Genomic DNA, 18,752 nt, shown 5'->3' on the forward strand with positions numbered 1-18,752 from the left:
TTTATTTTTTTTCCCTTAGTAAGAAGAATGTGGTATATAAATGATCAGTAAAAGAACTCAATTAATTTAGCAAGAATAAAACAAAAATAAATAAAAACAAATGGTGTATAGGATGATGAATATCAAAGTTATAATAATATACATAATTTTCCTTCCTTATAGAATCTAAAATCAATGGGCCTCCAATTAGTTTATTTTAGCTATGGTAATTTGCATAAGAGAAATGATGGTTAGAAGTCTTAAAAAATAAAATTTGTAAACTGATGTAACTTAATCTAATATGTGTATTGGTATGTTTATAGATCTAGAAGTAAGTACTTGTCATATATTAATTCAAAACAAATAAAAAAGCATCCCATTAGAAGAGGGATTCCGACAATAACGCCAACACAATCATTATAGGAAATAAACATGAAAAATTGTTTTGGTTGTTAACGTCATTGATTACAACCCAAATTTAAGGATGGAATGCAACAGTACCACGAATACTGCCGATTCCACCAAGATATTCTCCACTCCAAAGGAAACGTGAATTAAAAGTTTAAAACCATTTGTGTGCGGTACCTATTATTCATCACTCATCAGAGATTGAGGCCGACAAGTGGAATATTTCCAGGATAATACTTTGAAGATCTCACCATAATCTCTCCCAACCTACCCCCAACCTTCTTGTAGGACCCCCCCTCCCCCCGCCTCTCTCTCTTCCATTAGAAAGCCATTAGAAAGGGAGAATTATTATATTTAAAAAAAAATATTTTAGCAATAAATAAATTATATAAAAATAAATTTACAAATTAATACGATTTGATATAATACATTACATTGTAAAATTATTTTTATTATAAAGTAGATTTAATAAATTTCATGAAATCATATCAACTTATGAGTTTATTTTGTGTAATTATTTTGTATCTGTAACAGTTCTTATAAAATAAAACTTACAATATAAATGGATCAACTCAACCTATTTATATAAAACAAGTTAAATAGGTCGGGTCCAAGTTAATTTAATATAATTAATTAATAAGCAGATTAAAACAAGCTATCGTGTCACGTCATCCTTATTTATATGAGTCATGTTTAGGTTGATTTGTATAAATCTAATACTTATGACTTAATAGACATCAAGACGACTTGCGAATACGGATTGTCACCGGTGACAAATAACATAACATGGTCATGATGAACACCGTATGTACGTACGTCAGATCCACCACATGATCAGAGTCATGGAGATCAGGTGTTCATGGTCGGTGATATCCACGTCATGGAGCATTACACTTACAATGTGCTCTACTTGGAATCTCAATTGGTGCGATTCCAAGACGAATAAATCATGATCATATGCTTTGGATCATATAGAAATGAAAACTAACAACTCAATCGGTAAGTCTAAAGTTGGATCATATCCGCCCACTTGGGAGCTGCTGCTAGGAAACCAGCTCCTTGTTCTCTCTCAGAATTCAAACCCAATTATTAATCCCTCTCGCTCTATAAATTAGCAATATCTCTTGGCATCTTCACGCCCACAACTCCAAGCTGGGTTTGGCAATGGAGATCCAACCGCATGCAGATGCAGCAGACTTCTTTAAGGTTCAGGAAATCTTAAAATGGTGGCCGGAGGGTTTTATATACCAATTATCGGCCTGAGTCATCAACATGAGTTTATGTTATATTCCATCTCTTGCACACTGGACCAGGTGGCTCATCCCTTCTGCATTTTGGTGTGCATGGGATGGAATACATCATGGAAGCATGCTATGTTAGGGTTCGGTGAGAAAAAGCACTCGGAATATGATACTAGCTAGGCTAGCTGTATATTTTTTTCTCTCCTTTTGAACAGGTGCGTATGAAAATCCTCTCAGAGTTGAAATTGTGTCTACTTTCTATATATATATATATATGGTTGGAAAATAATGGTAGCTATGTTTGGAATGTTTTTCAAAATGAATTATACTATATATATATATATATATACACACACACAACACTGATCAATTTTCACTTTTGTTAATTATATTGCGTTGATGCGATATTATTTATTAAACAAAATACTTGTTTTTTAAAAGAACAAATTCACGTACTAATAGATAATGCTGCTCCAAAATAGATAACAACGAGATAAAAGTGTAGTATATAGCATTGACTTAGTCATGATCATAGATATATATACTCGTTAAGTGTGAGTTAGGGAAATCCTTTTATTTTCTATGTCTAATGCACATTCAGCTAATTAATTAACCACAAACAAACTAAAAAGATGTATGTACAAATTATCAAATGACCAGTTGAGAAAATTTGACATTTTATCAAAATTAGAACTTATGTGATTGAAAAAACCAATTTACAAAATAAAAAATATCTTGATTAATGCAATATACATATATATATCTTCTATATATAAAAAGTGTGTATGAAACGGAAAATCTTGTTTTTCCGTTAAAGTTAACACCGTTTGTTTTAACGGATTGACACATAAAATGAAGACATAAATGTTGAGAGAGATAGCATTCAATGTTGTTATATGATTTATTAATCTCAATAATTATAATATTAATAGTTTATATAATAATAAGTAATTAAAGATTAGTTATTATATTTTTCTCTCTCTCCTTAACATATACACGTGTATTAGGTGGATAAGAAGTGAATCCCTAAATATAATATACGTGTATTATACGTTTCATTAACTCAAATTATTGAATATTTCAAATTTAAAAATCTCATATAATATATAATATAAGTGTGTTTAATCAAAGTGTTTTTTTTTTCTCCATGGTAGTAGGGCATAGCTTCCGCTAAGTCATATTCCATACGTGAGCTTGCTATGATAGGCACGTGACAAAGGCCGTGATCCTTGAGCTAATCAAGAAAGAGTAAATTCGGCCAACAATTTCAAAATATATTTTATGATTTATATATATGCTATATATAGAAAATATTATACCACAAATTTTATAAAAAGATTATGTTTTAACTTTATGTTATCCCTGATCGACTCAACCAACAACAAAATAAGAATTTCAATGTTGTCTCTATTGATTGTCTACAGGATGACATAAATTGATGAAATATAATACAAATATCAAACGACACATATTTTGAACTACCGTTTGTGTTAGACTTTTATTAAATTTTTCATATACATCTTTACTAAAATTATAGATGTTATAAACACGTATTGGATTATATGATACTTTGAATTAATTTTTTTATTTTTTCCAATATGCCTTAAATTATTAAATGACATCAATAATTTTTATAAAATATATATTATTTTTTACAAATAATCATTTCATAAAATTAGACAAACGTGCTTTGCACGTTACTCCCACCTAGTATATATATATATATATAATTTTAAGCGGATAACTAGGTTTGAGATTAAGAAAGACAAAGGCTCTAACGGGCCCTACAAAACACATGAGACAGTAACACTTTCAACATTTTAGAAAAAAACTATATAAAATTCAAAAAAAAAATAAGTTGGAAGATGTCTTGATGAATTAATGAGCATTTCTCAATACCAGAGGAAATTTTTAAATACCTGGATATATGTTATATATAGCTTTACATACTTAATTATGCTGTAAAAAAAATATAAATAAAAACTATATTTATTATATATATTAATAACGTGATACCAACAATTTGGTTTAAACATTTATTATAGCAAATTTGTAATCTAATGTCTTTAATATTTCTCTTGCTATTCTTTTACTGTCATTTGACTGATATATAGTTATGTATATATATATATATGATCATAACATTCATATATATAAACTGAAACAAGGCTTTGAAAGCAAATTAATACATGGACAGCATTTAATGCATCTTTGAAAGCAGTGGGAGGGGGGGTTTGCCACCTTAATTGGCTGCCAAAAGAGTACTTCGAAAGGGATAATGTGGGTTGAATAACGAATATATGTAGGGTTGGACCCCATGCAAGTGGCAGCAAATGCAGACCGTTTAATCAATTCAGATTATTTTCTTTTTTTCCTTTATAAATTAATTACAAGACTCAACTCGACGGGACACAGAAATTAGATTTTTGAATTCTTTTGGAATCGAGATCAGCTGTAGAGCACAAAGCCGGAGTACTTGGGTCAAAAAGTCAAATTCTTTGAATGTTTTTGGATGTGCAAGTGGCCATGCTTGAAACTGCATCTTGTCTGTCATTTACAACAAGAACAAGGAACGGGGGGACTATATACCTTTGACAAACGAAAAAGCTCTTAGCTTTAAATTTCACACCCCAAGAAAACATTCCCAGCTGATTGTTAACTCAAATGAATTGGATCAAAACGGATCTATATATCCACATTTTCATAGTCTTTATATATATAGGAAGTACTCCTTGCCATGATTTTTGGAGTGCTGGTTCTTAAAGATCTTCACGAAGAATGTGATAGTTCTAAGATGCAAGCTCCAATATCAAGAGTGTGCTAAATTGAAGAAACTAATAGCCATATGGCACACCAGCAACTATCAGAATTACATGGCATAGTCACTAGATTGAAAGAAAGTAAAAAGAATACATAGAACAGTTAAAAAAAAAAAAAAAAGTAGTCTAATTCATTGTTTGTCTAAGTTTCATTCCACAATTTACTCTCTCAACACTAACGGGCAAAACCCTAAACCACAGTTTCCATAAAAAACAAGAACAAAAAATAGACAAAGAGGAGTTCATTTGAGACCATTTCCTGGGGTTGAGATTGCCAAATCCGGCCAAGAAAAGCAATGATCTCCTCCGACAAACCCAGATTCGCCACTCTCGAACTGCCACGTGTTCCCCATTCCCGTTGCACCACCATTACCACCTACTACAAAGCCGGGACCACCACCATCTCCCACGCCGGGAAAAGGCCACATCCCTCTGCTGAGCCCAAATCCCATTTCCTCAAACCCGGGACCTACACCGAGCCCAAACCCACCAAGCGCCAAAAACCCCGGCCCCTGAGTGTTCAGTAGGGAAGTGAAACTCCCACAAACGCTCACATTTCCCTTCCCGTCAGGCCCACCGCCGTTAATACCAGCCCCAAAATGTACGGAAGATCCATGATTGTGCGTGAGAGGTACCAGAACAGGGGTGGCCGGCAAAGGATCGGCGTGAGAGGTAGCGGTAGAAGATACGGCACCACTAGTGGCGATGGCGGTGCGAGAACGCTTGGCGTTCTTGCGAGAACCGCCACCGACGGGGATGTCACGGAGCGTCCCGCCTTGAGTCCAGTAGCGGCGGCAGGACTTGCAGAAGTGACGGGGCTGGGAGAAGTTGTAGTTGTTGTAGTAGCAAAACTTGGTGTTGGTGGAGTCGCAACGCGGGCACGGAAGCTGCTCTTGTTCGGGTGGTGGGGCTCCAGTGTTGTGGGTAGGCTTGGTTGGCCTGCGGTGCTCGCTGGAGTCCGAAGGCATCGGTTTTCTTGAGTGTTAGAGTTACTCTTGTTTTCAACTGATTTTGAGATTATGAGATGATCAGGACGTTGAAGAAAAGGAAGAAGATGAGGAAGTGTTTGATGGTTTTAATTGATCCTTGAGGCTTCGGTGGTGGGGGGTTTTTATGGAGAGAGAGAGAGAGAGAGAGAGAGAGTATATGTTGGTGCTGCTGCAAACAGGGACAGCATCTGAGGCATATATGATCCAGAGATCGAATAGCTTTTACAGTCATGTTTTGTTAAGCACGACAATTCAGTCGGCTCCAGAAGGCGTTCTGTTTTGGGTCGGCTATACAGAGCTAGCTAGCAGATCAGCGGCGGCTCCATTATTAATATTTTTCATTTTTTCTTTGTTTGGTTGGTTAGAAAGTATGCATGCACCATAAAGTCGAGTTTTTTTGACTCTTTTATTTAAGCCTAAGCCCATTTCCAATGACAAGTAAATTCAGCAACTGTTGAACTAGATACGGTAGTAGTTTTTTTTTCTTTTTTTTCCCCCCTTTTTTGTGTTCTTTTATAAGCAGGACCTGTGACATTCAGATATCCATGAAAGAAGAGAGAGAGAGAGAAAGAAAAACAGAGACACAGACACAGAATCAAAGAAACGAAGAAGAATCCTTAATCAGCTGTCGGTTGAAGTTCCTATAGCTTTGTTTCATTTGTATTTTGTTTGGTACCTGCGAACCATTTTGTGGCTTGACTGGCGGTTTGAAATTTGGACCGATATAGTTCAGAATTTTATAATTTTTTTTTAACTCAATACTTATTTATATATAAATTTTTTAATTTTTTATAAATATATTTTAATTTATTTTAATATTTAAATAAATTTAAATTCATGATAAACAAATTTTTCAAAATTCATTTCAGATTCATCGTCTCAACGTCTTAACTCACTACAAAGAAATTTAGAGCATCACTCAGCTGAACGTACAAACGAAATGTGTCCTTTTGTACACCTTGTGTGTTTTTTTATTACTTTTATGTTTATGGGGAGACGAGACTTCTTGCATTTTCTATTTTTGCGGGCTATGAGCAGCTCACACTGTACTTGGGGATTTGATGTTTATAGCTAGGCCATAGGCTTATATAGTCTTGTACGCAATTTTCCTCCATGCAAAGAAATTTCCAACTTCCTCGAAGAAAATGTCATCATATAATACAAGAACAAATAATCTGTGTACACCATATATGGATAACTGTGGGTGGAATTTTTAAGTACCAAGGTTCTCAACTAACCCCATTAATGGCCTCCATGGCTTGCCAAGTTTATTACAATATTCCCAATTCCCCCCACTTAATTTTAAAATTAAAATAATGATATATATCTTATATTTTAGTGAGTAAATATTTTATAATTACTGGATTAATTCTTATAAACTTTTGTAATCTAAACGTGACAAATTCAAGATTATATTAAGTTATGTGCATGACTATTATAGTTCGAGTTAGGACTTAGGAGTTCGATATGAGATGCCAATTAAAGAAATTGATATCTTATAAGGCTTTTTTTTTTTATCAAATTTTATAATCTAAGGTAAATAGATATAGGTATATTCTTAACTATTAATTCTTGAGTAATATTATATACAGTTATAAAATATATAAGTGTTGTGTAGTTATTTTAAAAAAGAGTAAAATTTATTATTAAAAAAATTAAATTTTTTTATGTGAATCTTATATTTATTTATTTTTTTTAAATAATTATATAGTACTTAAAATCTCATGAATGAAATTATGTTTTTTAGAAAGAGAAATTGGAGAAATCATGCACACTACACTACGTATAATGGATTGTACAATGCATATAAAGAATAGAGTATGATAAATGTATAACTATTTTTATAATATTTTATATAATTAAATTTTAAAATGAGAATATTTATATAAATTAATGTTATTTTTAAAATTTTATAAAAATGGTAGAATGTCTATTATTTTATAATTGATGGGTGGATGTTAAAGGAGAAAAGAACAAATTAAAATAAAATAAAACAAATGAAAGGAGATATAAGGAGTGTTATAAACCTCGTGAAAGAGGTTGAAGGGAAGTGAAAGGGATTGATGGAGTGGGAGGGTGGGAGGTGGGGACAGAACCGACAGAATGATGGATGTCGGGCAGCGTGGGGTGCAATTATTGGGTCTCACCTCTGATTTCGGACGCGTCATGTCCGCATCAGATTCCTCCTCCGTACTCCTATCTCTCACCGCATTTCACGCTTCACTGTACCCATTACCAAACCAAGACCCAAATCCAAACTGCGTTTTCCTTGTATGGCCACGCACCCACTCCCATTCCTATCCCTGCCGTTCCATTTTTCTCTTTTAAATTCGCCACCATCATTTTCCACACTTATCGATCTACCAGCATCTGTACCACGCACACTAGACATTAAATATTAGTAAATTATAAAAATAATTTTATAAACGATTATGTTGCAGTTGTATAATTTATAATTATAAATATTTTATTTTAAATTTACAAATATTAAAGAAATGATACATAGAAGGTTTATCATTTGCTTTTAGACCACTTCAAGCTACCTTTAGTTATACGTAGTATTTTGTTTTTTTATATATATTTTTTAACAGTTTAAAATAATTTTTTTAAAAAAGTTCACATTATTATTAAAATATATTTTTTTAATTACAAAGTAAAAAAATTAAAAAATATATGAGCAATAGCTCCCAGTTGGGAGCGATGGGGATATCATTTCCCTTTATTTTTATCTAACTAATATGTAATTTCTCTAATTTAAAAATTTTATATATAATTATTTTTATATATAAAATAATTATTTTTATCAATTATATTAATAAAATATACAAAAAATACGTAACAATAACTATACATAACAAAACTCATATTTCCAAATTCTTTTGTTATAAAAATAGACCAATTTTTAAAAGTTCTTATCTAGCTAGCTAGCATCTAAATCGATCTATGTTCATTACATGATGACAAGATGGCAAGTAATCCTTTAGGCTAATCAAATGATCAAAACCATTAATTTACAATATCTTAAATCATCATTTTTCTTACTAGGTCACATATTTAATTAATTTAAATATATATATTCAACAATTTAGATTGGAATTGAATTGGATTGATTGATATCATAACATAAATTATCTTCTAGTAGTTATGAATATGACCTACTCTAAATATAGGGTTATCATCTTTGACTCTCTTTCCTCGATCCTTTTACTTTCTTTTGTCTTGAATAATAAAAACAAAGACATATCGTGACGATGTCTTTACACAAATTAATTCACCCAACTAAAAAAATAATTAAAGCTTATGAAGTTACATAACTATATAGTCTTTATAATACAATAATCTTAGTGTTGCTCACTTGATTGCTTGTCTACTTTTCTTTACCCTTCTACTATAGCATCATAACTTTGTTGTGTCTCAAGAGTAAAATTAATCTACCTATGCCAAATCAATACCTTTTTTGAAAATATCATCTCATATTTTTATTTGAAATGAGATGATATTTAATAGGAGAGAAATAGATACATGAAACAGATGTGACAATATTTATGAACGTAGATATAAATTTTATTTATAATCTTTAAGTACTTAATAAATTACTTTATATATCTATTTATTTGTCATTTAAAAATACTTATTCGAAATAAACAAAAATGTGAAGAGAGAGAGAGAGAGAGAGGTGGTCATCTCAATCTTAAGAAAGGTTTAAATTAGGTGGAGTCGTTGGACAGATGCAGCTGTAGTAAAATTCGATGGAGATGTATATAGATAGAGGCAAAATGCTACTTTATATATATATATATATATATATATATTTTTTACTTCTCAGTTGTACCATAATCTAAATTTTTGAATATCATATTAGAAATTATACCGATTAAGATATTAGAATGAAATATTTTAGTATTATTATCGTTTTAAAATAATTGATATATGAATAAATTATATATATAAAATATATATATAAATTATATTTTAAAATAATAATTTATATATAAATAAATTATATATATATAAATTATAAATAATCTTATCTAAATTGACAATTAAAAACACAGCTTGTAATTTAAAAAAAGAATTAAATAAATAAATAATATGAATTGAAATATGAACCGATACGGTCGAAATATATACTGATGGGCTTTGCTACACGCAGTCGGGAAACGCAGTCAGCGTGCAGTTGGCTGTACGGAATGAATAAAAAAAAATTATAAAAAAATTATTTTATATTCAGTGAGACCTGAATGAATTATAAAAAACTATAAAAATAATTTTTTTTTCATGTAAGTCCTATATTAATTTTTTTTTTACAGCCGACTGCACGTCGACTGTATTTTCCGACTGCACAAATCATTTTTCTATACTGATATGGGTCGAAATTTTAACCGATACAAAACAGGAATCTTTTTGTACCAGCTATCCGGCCGGTACGGCATATTCCAACCGTACCGACCCAAAATTCAAAACCATGCTCTAACGTATAAAGAAGGGAGTTGCTCCCACCGATGCAGGCCACCCGAACATCTATTGAATAGGGAACTGTCGTTTTATTTTTTTCTAATTTTTTATTTCAAATATATTTTAAATCTATTAAAAAATTTTGGAAAATAAATAAAATTCATAAATTTATTAAAAATTAATTACTTAATAATTAAGTAAAAAAATTAAAATAATAATAAAAGAGAATCCGTATCCACCATCGATAACTACCGTACGTGAGTTTAGTATTCCCTATTAATAAACAGTATGAGATGAGGCGTGGGCGGCATGCGCATGCTGAATGGGGCAGCCACATGTCCTCGGCAACACCGCCACACGCCGCAATTAAAATGACTTTCAATGCTCGTGGGACTTAAATTAAAAGAACATCTCAATTTCTACAGTACCATATATCATTGTAGGAAAAATATAGTTATAAATATAATTATAAATTAATTTATGTATTAATATAATATAATTAGTTAAAAAATAAATTTTATTAAAAATAATGTTAATTTAATTTTTAAGTATAAATAAATTAATATTAGTATATAGATTAGTGCGTAACTATATTTATATGTAGTAAAACTCATTATTATATTATATAGAAGAGTTTAGTTATTTGTTATTTTCACAAATTATATTTAATTTAATTTTTTTTAATTTTATTATTTTTAAATTAATTAATATTTTTTATTCATCATCTCTATAATATATATTTAATAAAAAAATTATGTATAATACGTGATAAAGAAGATGATAATTAAAATTTTTCAATAGAGAGACGCCGTAGGTACGATCATCATCCACATAGCCATAGATCTCACCACACATGCACCATCGCACATGTAGGCACCGTACGTAGGTACCCATCATCATCCACACAAAAGTGATGGATCTTGATTCTTCACTACTCTCCACTCTGCTTATTCGGTTGCCCATCATCACTACTGACACTCCCTCCTTTCTTCGCTTCCACTCTCTCTCTCTCTCTTTCTCTCTCATATATTTTTGGCTTCTTATGTTGGGGACATCATTCCTCCAACTTTGTTTCGTGTGCTTTGATTTGTGATCATTTGCTATAATCTTCTTATTCCGAAGACTCGACGTCTTCGAATTGCACGGGGAGAACAGCAGTCTCAGACAAGACAAAAATAAAAAATAAAAAAAAATAAGTAAAAAAAAAAAGAAATAATAAATGGACTGTGTGTGGTAAGTGAAAATAGTCTCATATTCTCAATTTATAAAAAAAATTTTATATACAGTTATTTTTATATATTTTTTATATATTTTATTAATATGATTAGTCGTGTTATTTTTTTTAATATAAAATAATTATTTTGACTAATTATATCAATAGAATATTATGTAAAAAATATATAAAAATAACTATACATAATAAAATATATTCATAAATAGTTTATTAATATTCACAAATTATTAACTATTTATTATTATTTTTTATTATTATTACGAAATATTAAATATTGGACAGCAGCTTAATTAATTTATTACATTAAATATTGTTTGTCGTCATCGTCTAGTACTGGTATCTTGCATTATCCTTATAATTATGATGATCTTATTTATTAATATTAGCACCATCCACCTACAGTATCCTAAAGTAAAAAGGTTGAATATTATCATAGTGCTGCTGCATGCAATGAAAGGCTGCACCGAACAAAAATACCGACAGTCGATTTCTTTTTTAAAAAAATAGTAATAATAAAATGTACTGTCGGTACAAGATTTCGGTGCACTCTTTCTGATGACTGTTTAACATGTTCCAAAATTATGATCATTACCATTCATTGAATTATAAGTATATATGGATGTGGTTTGGTGGTAATATTTAAGACCATAGATTGATGGTACTAATTAAGATCGATCAGTTACGTACGATATTGTAATCCCAGCCATCGATTCATTTAGCTAGCTGTTGCAAGTTCTTCATGAAGCAGCTCAATTGATTAGAATGATGAGTATAAACGAGTACTCTTGCATTAATATGCATGCATTTATGAGTCCTTTAAATATAAGTAATGTTAAATACAAATATCAACTATATGAGTTTTGTTATATATAATTATTTTTATATATTTTTTATATATTTTATTAATGTAATTGACGAAAACAGTTATTTTATATTTTAAAAAATAACGTAATCAATCACATTAATAAAAAGTACAAATTGGCACGTAAAAATAAATACACATAGAGTTTTTGCAAATAGTTTTATACAAGCTTTTTTGTAAAAAAAAAAAAGGTCCAACAGATAAAGAATAAATTTTTTAGATGAGATTTATTTATTTTTTTATAAGAGCTTGTACGGAATTTATCTATTTTAAATTTATCTAAATTATTTTTCTTTTAGAATAAAGAGGTTCCTTATTTACAAACAAAGATGGTGCATATAAACTATAAAGCCTCTAACAAAATTAAAAAAAATAAAATATAATTGGACAGAATAACATCATTTCCTTCCTAAAATTATAATGGCTATAAAAAAGGGGTAAAAGAAGTCATGAAATTTGAAATGCACGAGACAATCAATTGCACGAAATTAATGATTGTAAGCCAGAGGAGCATGCATGCAGCTACCCCATACACAACTTACCTAGAGAGAAGGAACAAAAAATAAACCCCTGAATTAAAAGGGAAAAAGGGAAAAGAAATCAGCAGGGTAAAAAGGGAAAAGAAATCATTCTAGAAAAAAATTAGAAGAAAACAAAGGGAAAAGATGTCATTAATCTAAAAGTAAAAAAGAAAATATGTCATAAATGCAAAGGTAAGAAAGGAAACATTAGAGAATAAAATGAAAAGACTCATAATAAAATAAAATTGGACTAGTAATAAGTTATAACAGTGTTTTGAATTGCGACGAAAAGTTCTCTATATGGCCACCCTTTTCCACGACAAGTTTTCTCACATGATTTAATTGCCTCGATTTTCTCGTTGAAAATAACTTGTATTTTAGACAAAACTTTCCACCCTTTATGTGCGTGCATGCATGCCTATTTGCACGCGAGTTTGGACATTAATCAAATAAATTCAAAAAAAGATATTTATTGAAAATTTAGTTGTAAATATAACTACGCATTAATATGTATATTAATATAATATAATTGATCAAAAAATAAATTTTATTAAAAATAATAATAATTTAAATTTTAAATATAAAAAAATCAATATTGATATATAAATTATTATGTAATTTTATTTATACATAACAAAACTCTAAATAAGTATGAATCACTATTTATGGCGCCCATAACAATTGAAAGTAAAAAAAAATAACAACACAATGTATTTAATATATGGTATGCTTACGTACAGTTTGGTACGTTAATAAATAAATTTGTAAATAATTTTTTTAATAAATTAATTAAATACACGTACGTACTAGCCATTAATCAGTAGCTGCATGCAGTTGGCGGCGAGCTCATCCTGCAACCCGGCCTCTCTGCCTACCCTTCTCGTCCTACTAGGGGACTCGTGGGTAACCCATCCACCTCGCACCTCGAGTGTGGGTGTAGCGAGTTCACCGCTCAGAAAAGCGTATACGAACGAGGGGTGGAACCCGCCCTCTATATATATATATATATATATATATATATATACACACCATCAAATTAATAAAAAAAATCTGAATTATAAAAGAGAAATGTTATATCTAATATATATGATTTGATGTAATATATTAGATCTATTTTATGATAAAAATAATTTATAATCTAACGTACTATATTAAGTTAAATAGTTTTTGAATTTATTTTTATATAATTTCAATTTATTTTTATATAATTTCTTTGTAGTTAAAATATTTTTTTATTATGAATTGACTAAGGCAGTGTGTTGGAAGATGAAATCGTTTTAATTTATCTCAAACTAAGTATTGATAAGACTCATTATTTTTTTAACTTCCTATAAAAAACTAAAACTTAATATTCCAACCTAATTCATAAATTCAAACATATCTTAATTAGAGCTACAAAATACTACTATTCATAAATCATGTGATATTATCTCAGCATCTAAATGCAGCCTACTATTTTTCTCTCATCTGATTCCTCTCACTATCCTCAACTCCTCTCCTCTCTCTCTAGAGTCATTTCCTTTCCTCTTCTATTCTCCCCCCTTAATTCCGTGCCTTAGTGGCCTCATTATTCATTATCCTCTCTTCTTTCTCATTTATCTTCTCCTCCTCCTCTCATTTTGGCTTCTCTCTTTGTTGTCATGGGTAAAACTACAACTTGGCCGTGGGTCTTCAAGACTCAAGACTATTGTCGCCACCGTGGATCTGCAAGTTAAAGACTCACGACTACGATTGTAGATCTACAAGTTTTATAACCCATGGTCACGATTGTGATTTTTGTAATTTATAAGCATAAATCTATATTTTTGTACACAAATCTTCAGATGTATTCACAAATATGAAAATCTATGTGATTTTGTGTGATTTGTTGAGACTTTTTGTTGGATTTGTGAGATTTTTATTTTTATTTTTTTTTATGTATATGTAATTTTTTTGGATTTGTTTTGTAAAAGAATGTATGGTCAAATAGACAGGATGGCTAGACGGCAGTGGCGTTAATCCGCCCATTCAACAAGCAAATTATGTGAATGGTCAAAGATATGGACAAAGATTAGGTGCGGTGGTTGATTTAGGTTGTATTTGGGTATTGAGGTGATCTAAGATATTTTGTGAATAGTATGAAAAATATAGTAATGCTAAATTAATATTGAATAGTAGTAAATAGTAGTATAAAATAGTAAAAAATAAATAAAAATAATGATAAAATAATAAATAGTAGTAGAATATTTTGAGAATACTTAATTATCCACCCATGCTGAGATGGGATGCAGGATATGATGGGTGGCTGCCTACCCATATATACACATAGGCCAGGCTAGTAGCGCTCTTGCACCCTTAACTTCTGGATGATAAAATATATGTAATTTAAATTTGAAAGGCATATTTCATACATTAACATCGATATACATACACACATATATACACATATGTATGATTGTCAGTGAGACTTCTTATTCCTTCTATATAATAATTAATCCAAAGCTATATATCCATGAGCTAATTTGTATCTGTAAAGACATGTACGTCGATCCTCAAGCTAGCAGTACCTATTTAATTGACCTAAAATTAGCTGGAATATCAACCACCGGCCTCAACTAACTCAATTCTACAACGCATGCATTCGTGACAGTTGGAGAAATGGTTTAACTACCAAATCCCTTTCTTCTCATTAATTTAAAGTTACTTGGAGAAATAATATTATTACAAGCACAATATTGTAAGAAACCAACAACAAAATGAACCAAAGAAGAGAAATAAAAAAGAGACATAATATTGCGTTAGGTTTGAACTTTGAAGGCCAGAGATACTGCAGATCCCCCCGTCCCGGCCGCGGGGGGGGGGGGGGGAGACGGACATCATCGAATATCGTTAATTTTCATGAAAATGAAACTGTCAGTGGTCTCGAAGTTGTTTAAGATTCATGGGAGAGATGGCTTTGGTGTCTCCATACAGCAATTTCTTGGCGATAATAAGGTTGGCAGCCTCGCTCGGATGATAAGGATCCCAGAACACATGCTTGGATCGCTCCGCGCACATACTCGATGTTGGCCCGCACGGAATTATTCCTGCAAACTGGCCCCCGTTTCCACAGCATGCTTTACTAGAAGTTATAAATCCTGCGCGCATGCACACAAATTAATGCTCATAATCTTATATATAGATATCCTTATTCTCTTTGAAATCTAACAATAATCAAGAAATCTATGTCGTCGATATCCAAACATCCAATTCAAGGAGGCACATGCTATAAATATAGCCGGCCCATAATTCAAAAGGGCTAACTATAGTTACAATTCGGTTCATGATCACTTGGAATTCATTATAAAAGTAAGAACTCATTCACCACCTGCATCTTATTATATTGAATTCGGATTACTATAGCAAATGACCAAAGTCTATGGAACTATTGAAGAGCACCTAACCATTTATACCCATCTTTTAGTACTATATATATAATATTCATGTGTGCGCGCCATAAACATTACCATGTTGTTTGTAATTTGTGATGAGATCCAAGACCAGATCATAGACATTTGCATGAACAAATAAGGCTCCGGGGAGGTTTTCATTCAGTTGGGCGAGCAAATCCTTCAACCGGGCGTTGTATTGAAGTGCTAGCTTGTTTGGCAACTCCACACACTCGTCTTCCTTTAATTGATTTATTGTCTTTTGATATGGTATGCAGCCTATCGGCCCGACATTCCCGATGACAAATTTCCGAGCATCAAGCTGGTACAACCTCTGCACGCCATCAAACATACATATATACATATGAATGTAGTAATGTTTTGAGAAACCCTCATGACATGATATATTAATGTACCCCATTTATTAGCAAGTTTTGACGATGCATGGTTAATGTAATTTACGTACTGTTAGTTGAGTGCTTAAGTGGGAGAGCATGTCATCTATAAAGGCATCTGGGGTTTGAGAAATTCTTGCTCCAATGGAGAGGACTGGAAGCAGATAATTGTTTAGAAAATCATTTGCTCCAATTGTGACTGAAAAGATGGATTTCTTCATAATGTAATCTCTGGCCTTTGATGGACCTAACAATTTGTCAAACTGTTTTCTTGTAATGTTGAAGTAATCAATCTGGACATCCATTCCAAGTCGATTAACCTGCAAAAGAAAAAAAAGAAGAAGATAATAATTCTTTTCAATTTGAAAGAAAAATGGGAAACAAACATGTATATTGTAAATGAATTAGCTGGGAAATATTGAAATTTAGACTCAAAGATCAGTGTTGTGAGGGCTGACAAATATTCTTCCGGTTGCATTCATGATTCCTCCTCCTCCTGATGCGTAATTTACACCATATAATATAGCTTTCCCAGTGGAATTTGGTGACAAAAATGGGACAGCATAGTTTGGTGATCCCAGTTCTTCTCCTGAAAATGGAAACCCAGTAAATTAACACAAAATATCATGTGAAAGAGAAGGTAAACCACCCCATCTCCACACCCCACTAAACAAATATAGACAGATTAATATATAAATCATAACCCACATAAAGAGATCAAAGCCTAGCTTACCAATAATATCACCTATGGTTCTCCCGTTGGTATAACGCCCTGTAGGAGTTCCTTTAGATGCCTTGAAATCAATTCCATTAGGTGGGATATTTGCCTTAGACAAGGTTGACAAGAAGTTATTATTCCCAGCATCAACCAGAGAATCACCAAAGATAAAAGAAGCCCCCAAGCCTTCTTCTTGACGATCAGCAGCCTTTCCGAAGCAACACAAATTGAATAACAAAACAATCACCAAGGTGGCCACATGATGATGAATACTGCAAGATTTCATGGCTCCCATGGCCTTCTAATATTCTCAGGTTGAAGGACTAAAACACCATTAATGGCAAGCCACCAAGTTCAGTAGTAGTACTGGCAGATTACAAGCATATAAATATACCTTCTTGTTCAGAATATCAGAAATAAGGAATTAGGAGAATCCATTGATGAAACTTGTAAACTTGTTAATGTAATAAGTTGCATTTGGTTTGACCTCTTTTTGTAGAGGAGAGGACCGCTAGTAGTAATTGATGACAAAAGCTTCCATGTGGTAGTTCATCAACATGGGTGGGATTTTCCTAACGTGTTGCGAATTTGTTGATTTTGCTTCTGCAATAAGCAACTACTGCCCCAAGGGCGCCCATATATATACATGAGGGTCAAAGAATATGTACTAAATTGAAGTACATTAAGAAATTTATTAGGAGGGATTCGGTCATTAGGTGGTATTTAGTTGAGTCGGAACACCAATCAGGTTTCTACAATTTCAAGAGGAGTCTCGTTTGGTTACATAGTTCAGATAAGATGAGATGAGATGTTTTGTTGAAAGTTAAATAAAATAAAATATTATTATAATATTAGTTTTGTTTTAAATTTTAAAAAAATTGAATTGTTTATTATATTTTATATAAGAATTTTAAAAAATTATAATAATTATATAAGATGAGATATTTTAAAAAAATTATAATGATTCGAAAAAAATTCAAGCTTTTTCTAGATTGTTTAAACTTGTACTTTGTCCGATCAATTTTGATGGGCTTTAAGAGATTTATGAGCTTCGTAGGGTGGGTTTGGGTGTTGAGAAGTGTTAAGGAGAGTTGTGAATAGTAATAAAAAGTAGGTAAAAAGTAATAATAAAGTAATGAATAGTAATAAAAAGTAGGTAAAAAGTAATGAATAGTAAAAAAAGTAGGTGAAAAGTAATAATAAAGTAATGAATAGTAGTGAGAAGTGTTGAGAAGTGTTGAAGATACTTCAACACCCAAACACAGCCGTAGTGAGCCTGTGGAAGTCCATCCTAAACTGGCCCATTTGTTTTTTTTGGGCCCAAGAACTTGATGACATTATTTGGGATCTTAAAATTTAAAGAGTACAATATTTTATATAATTATGTTTTAAATTAAGAATATTTTTATAAAATGATGCTAATTCTACATAATATTTTATAAAAATTCCCTTAATTTAAAATATAATCATATAAAATTTTATGAAAATGATTGTATTTGTATGATTTTCTAAATTTAAACTGTTTGAGAAATGCAAGATTAAGCAAAAATCACACAATTAAATTTATACATTAACATAATTGTTGCCCATATGACTAACACAATAGGGGGGTGAATTGAGTTGTATTAAAAAAAATAACAATTATAAATCAAATATATAATATAAAATATAAACAAAATATGAAATAACAATAAATATAAAGAGTAAGGGTAAGAGAAAAGCAA

At 31.1% G+C, this 18,752-nt stretch overlaps 2 protein-coding genes across 2 annotated transcripts; both read right to left on the reverse strand.

Moving 5' to 3' along the window:
• Positions 1 to 4,430: 4,430 nt before the first annotated feature.
• Positions 4,431 to 5,768, reverse strand: LOC122306405 (dof zinc finger protein DOF3.4-like). The gene has a single exon (XM_043118834.1). The coding sequence runs from the start codon at positions 5,413 to 5,415 to the stop codon at positions 4,690 to 4,692; it is 726 nt and encodes a 241-aa protein (XP_042974768.1). The 5' UTR covers positions 5,416 to 5,768; the 3' UTR covers positions 4,431 to 4,689.
• A 9,363-nt stretch (positions 5,769 to 15,131) lies between these two features.
• On the reverse strand, positions 15,132 to 17,535 carry LOC122306412 (GDSL esterase/lipase At2g23540). The gene is made up of 5 exons (XM_043118842.1): positions 17,044 to 17,535; positions 16,769 to 16,899; positions 16,382 to 16,630; positions 15,994 to 16,249; positions 15,132 to 15,624 (listed from the first exon to the last, which is right to left on the reverse strand). The coding sequence occupies exons 1-5, from the start codon at positions 17,321 to 17,323 to the stop codon at positions 15,401 to 15,403; spliced, it is 1,140 nt and encodes a 379-aa protein (XP_042974776.1). The 5' UTR covers positions 17,324 to 17,535; the 3' UTR covers positions 15,132 to 15,400.
• Between the last annotated feature and the right edge of the window lie 1,217 nt (positions 17,536 to 18,752).

This window comes from Carya illinoinensis, chromosome 1 (genome assembly GCF_018687715.1).
Source record: "Carya illinoinensis cultivar Pawnee chromosome 1, C.illinoinensisPawnee_v1, whole genome shotgun sequence".
Lineage (NCBI taxonomy): Eukaryota > Viridiplantae > Streptophyta > Magnoliopsida > Fagales > Juglandaceae > Carya > Carya illinoinensis.

Coding starts and splice junctions, on each gene's coding strand:
- LOC122306412 (XM_043118842.1), bottom strand. CDS start 17,323: ATGGGAGCCATGAAATCTTGCAGTATTCATCATCATGTGGCCACCTTG. Junction 16,250..16,381: donor ACTTAAGCACTCAACTAACA/GTACGTAAATTA, acceptor GATGGCGTGCAG/AGGTTGTACCAGCTTGATGC. Junction 15,625..15,993: donor CACAAATTACAAACAACATG/GTAATGTTTATG, acceptor GCATGCGCGCAG/GATTTATAACTTCTAGTAAA.
- LOC122306405 (XM_043118834.1), bottom strand. CDS start 5,415: ATGCCTTCGGACTCCAGCGAGCACCGCAGGCCAACCAAGCCTACCCAC.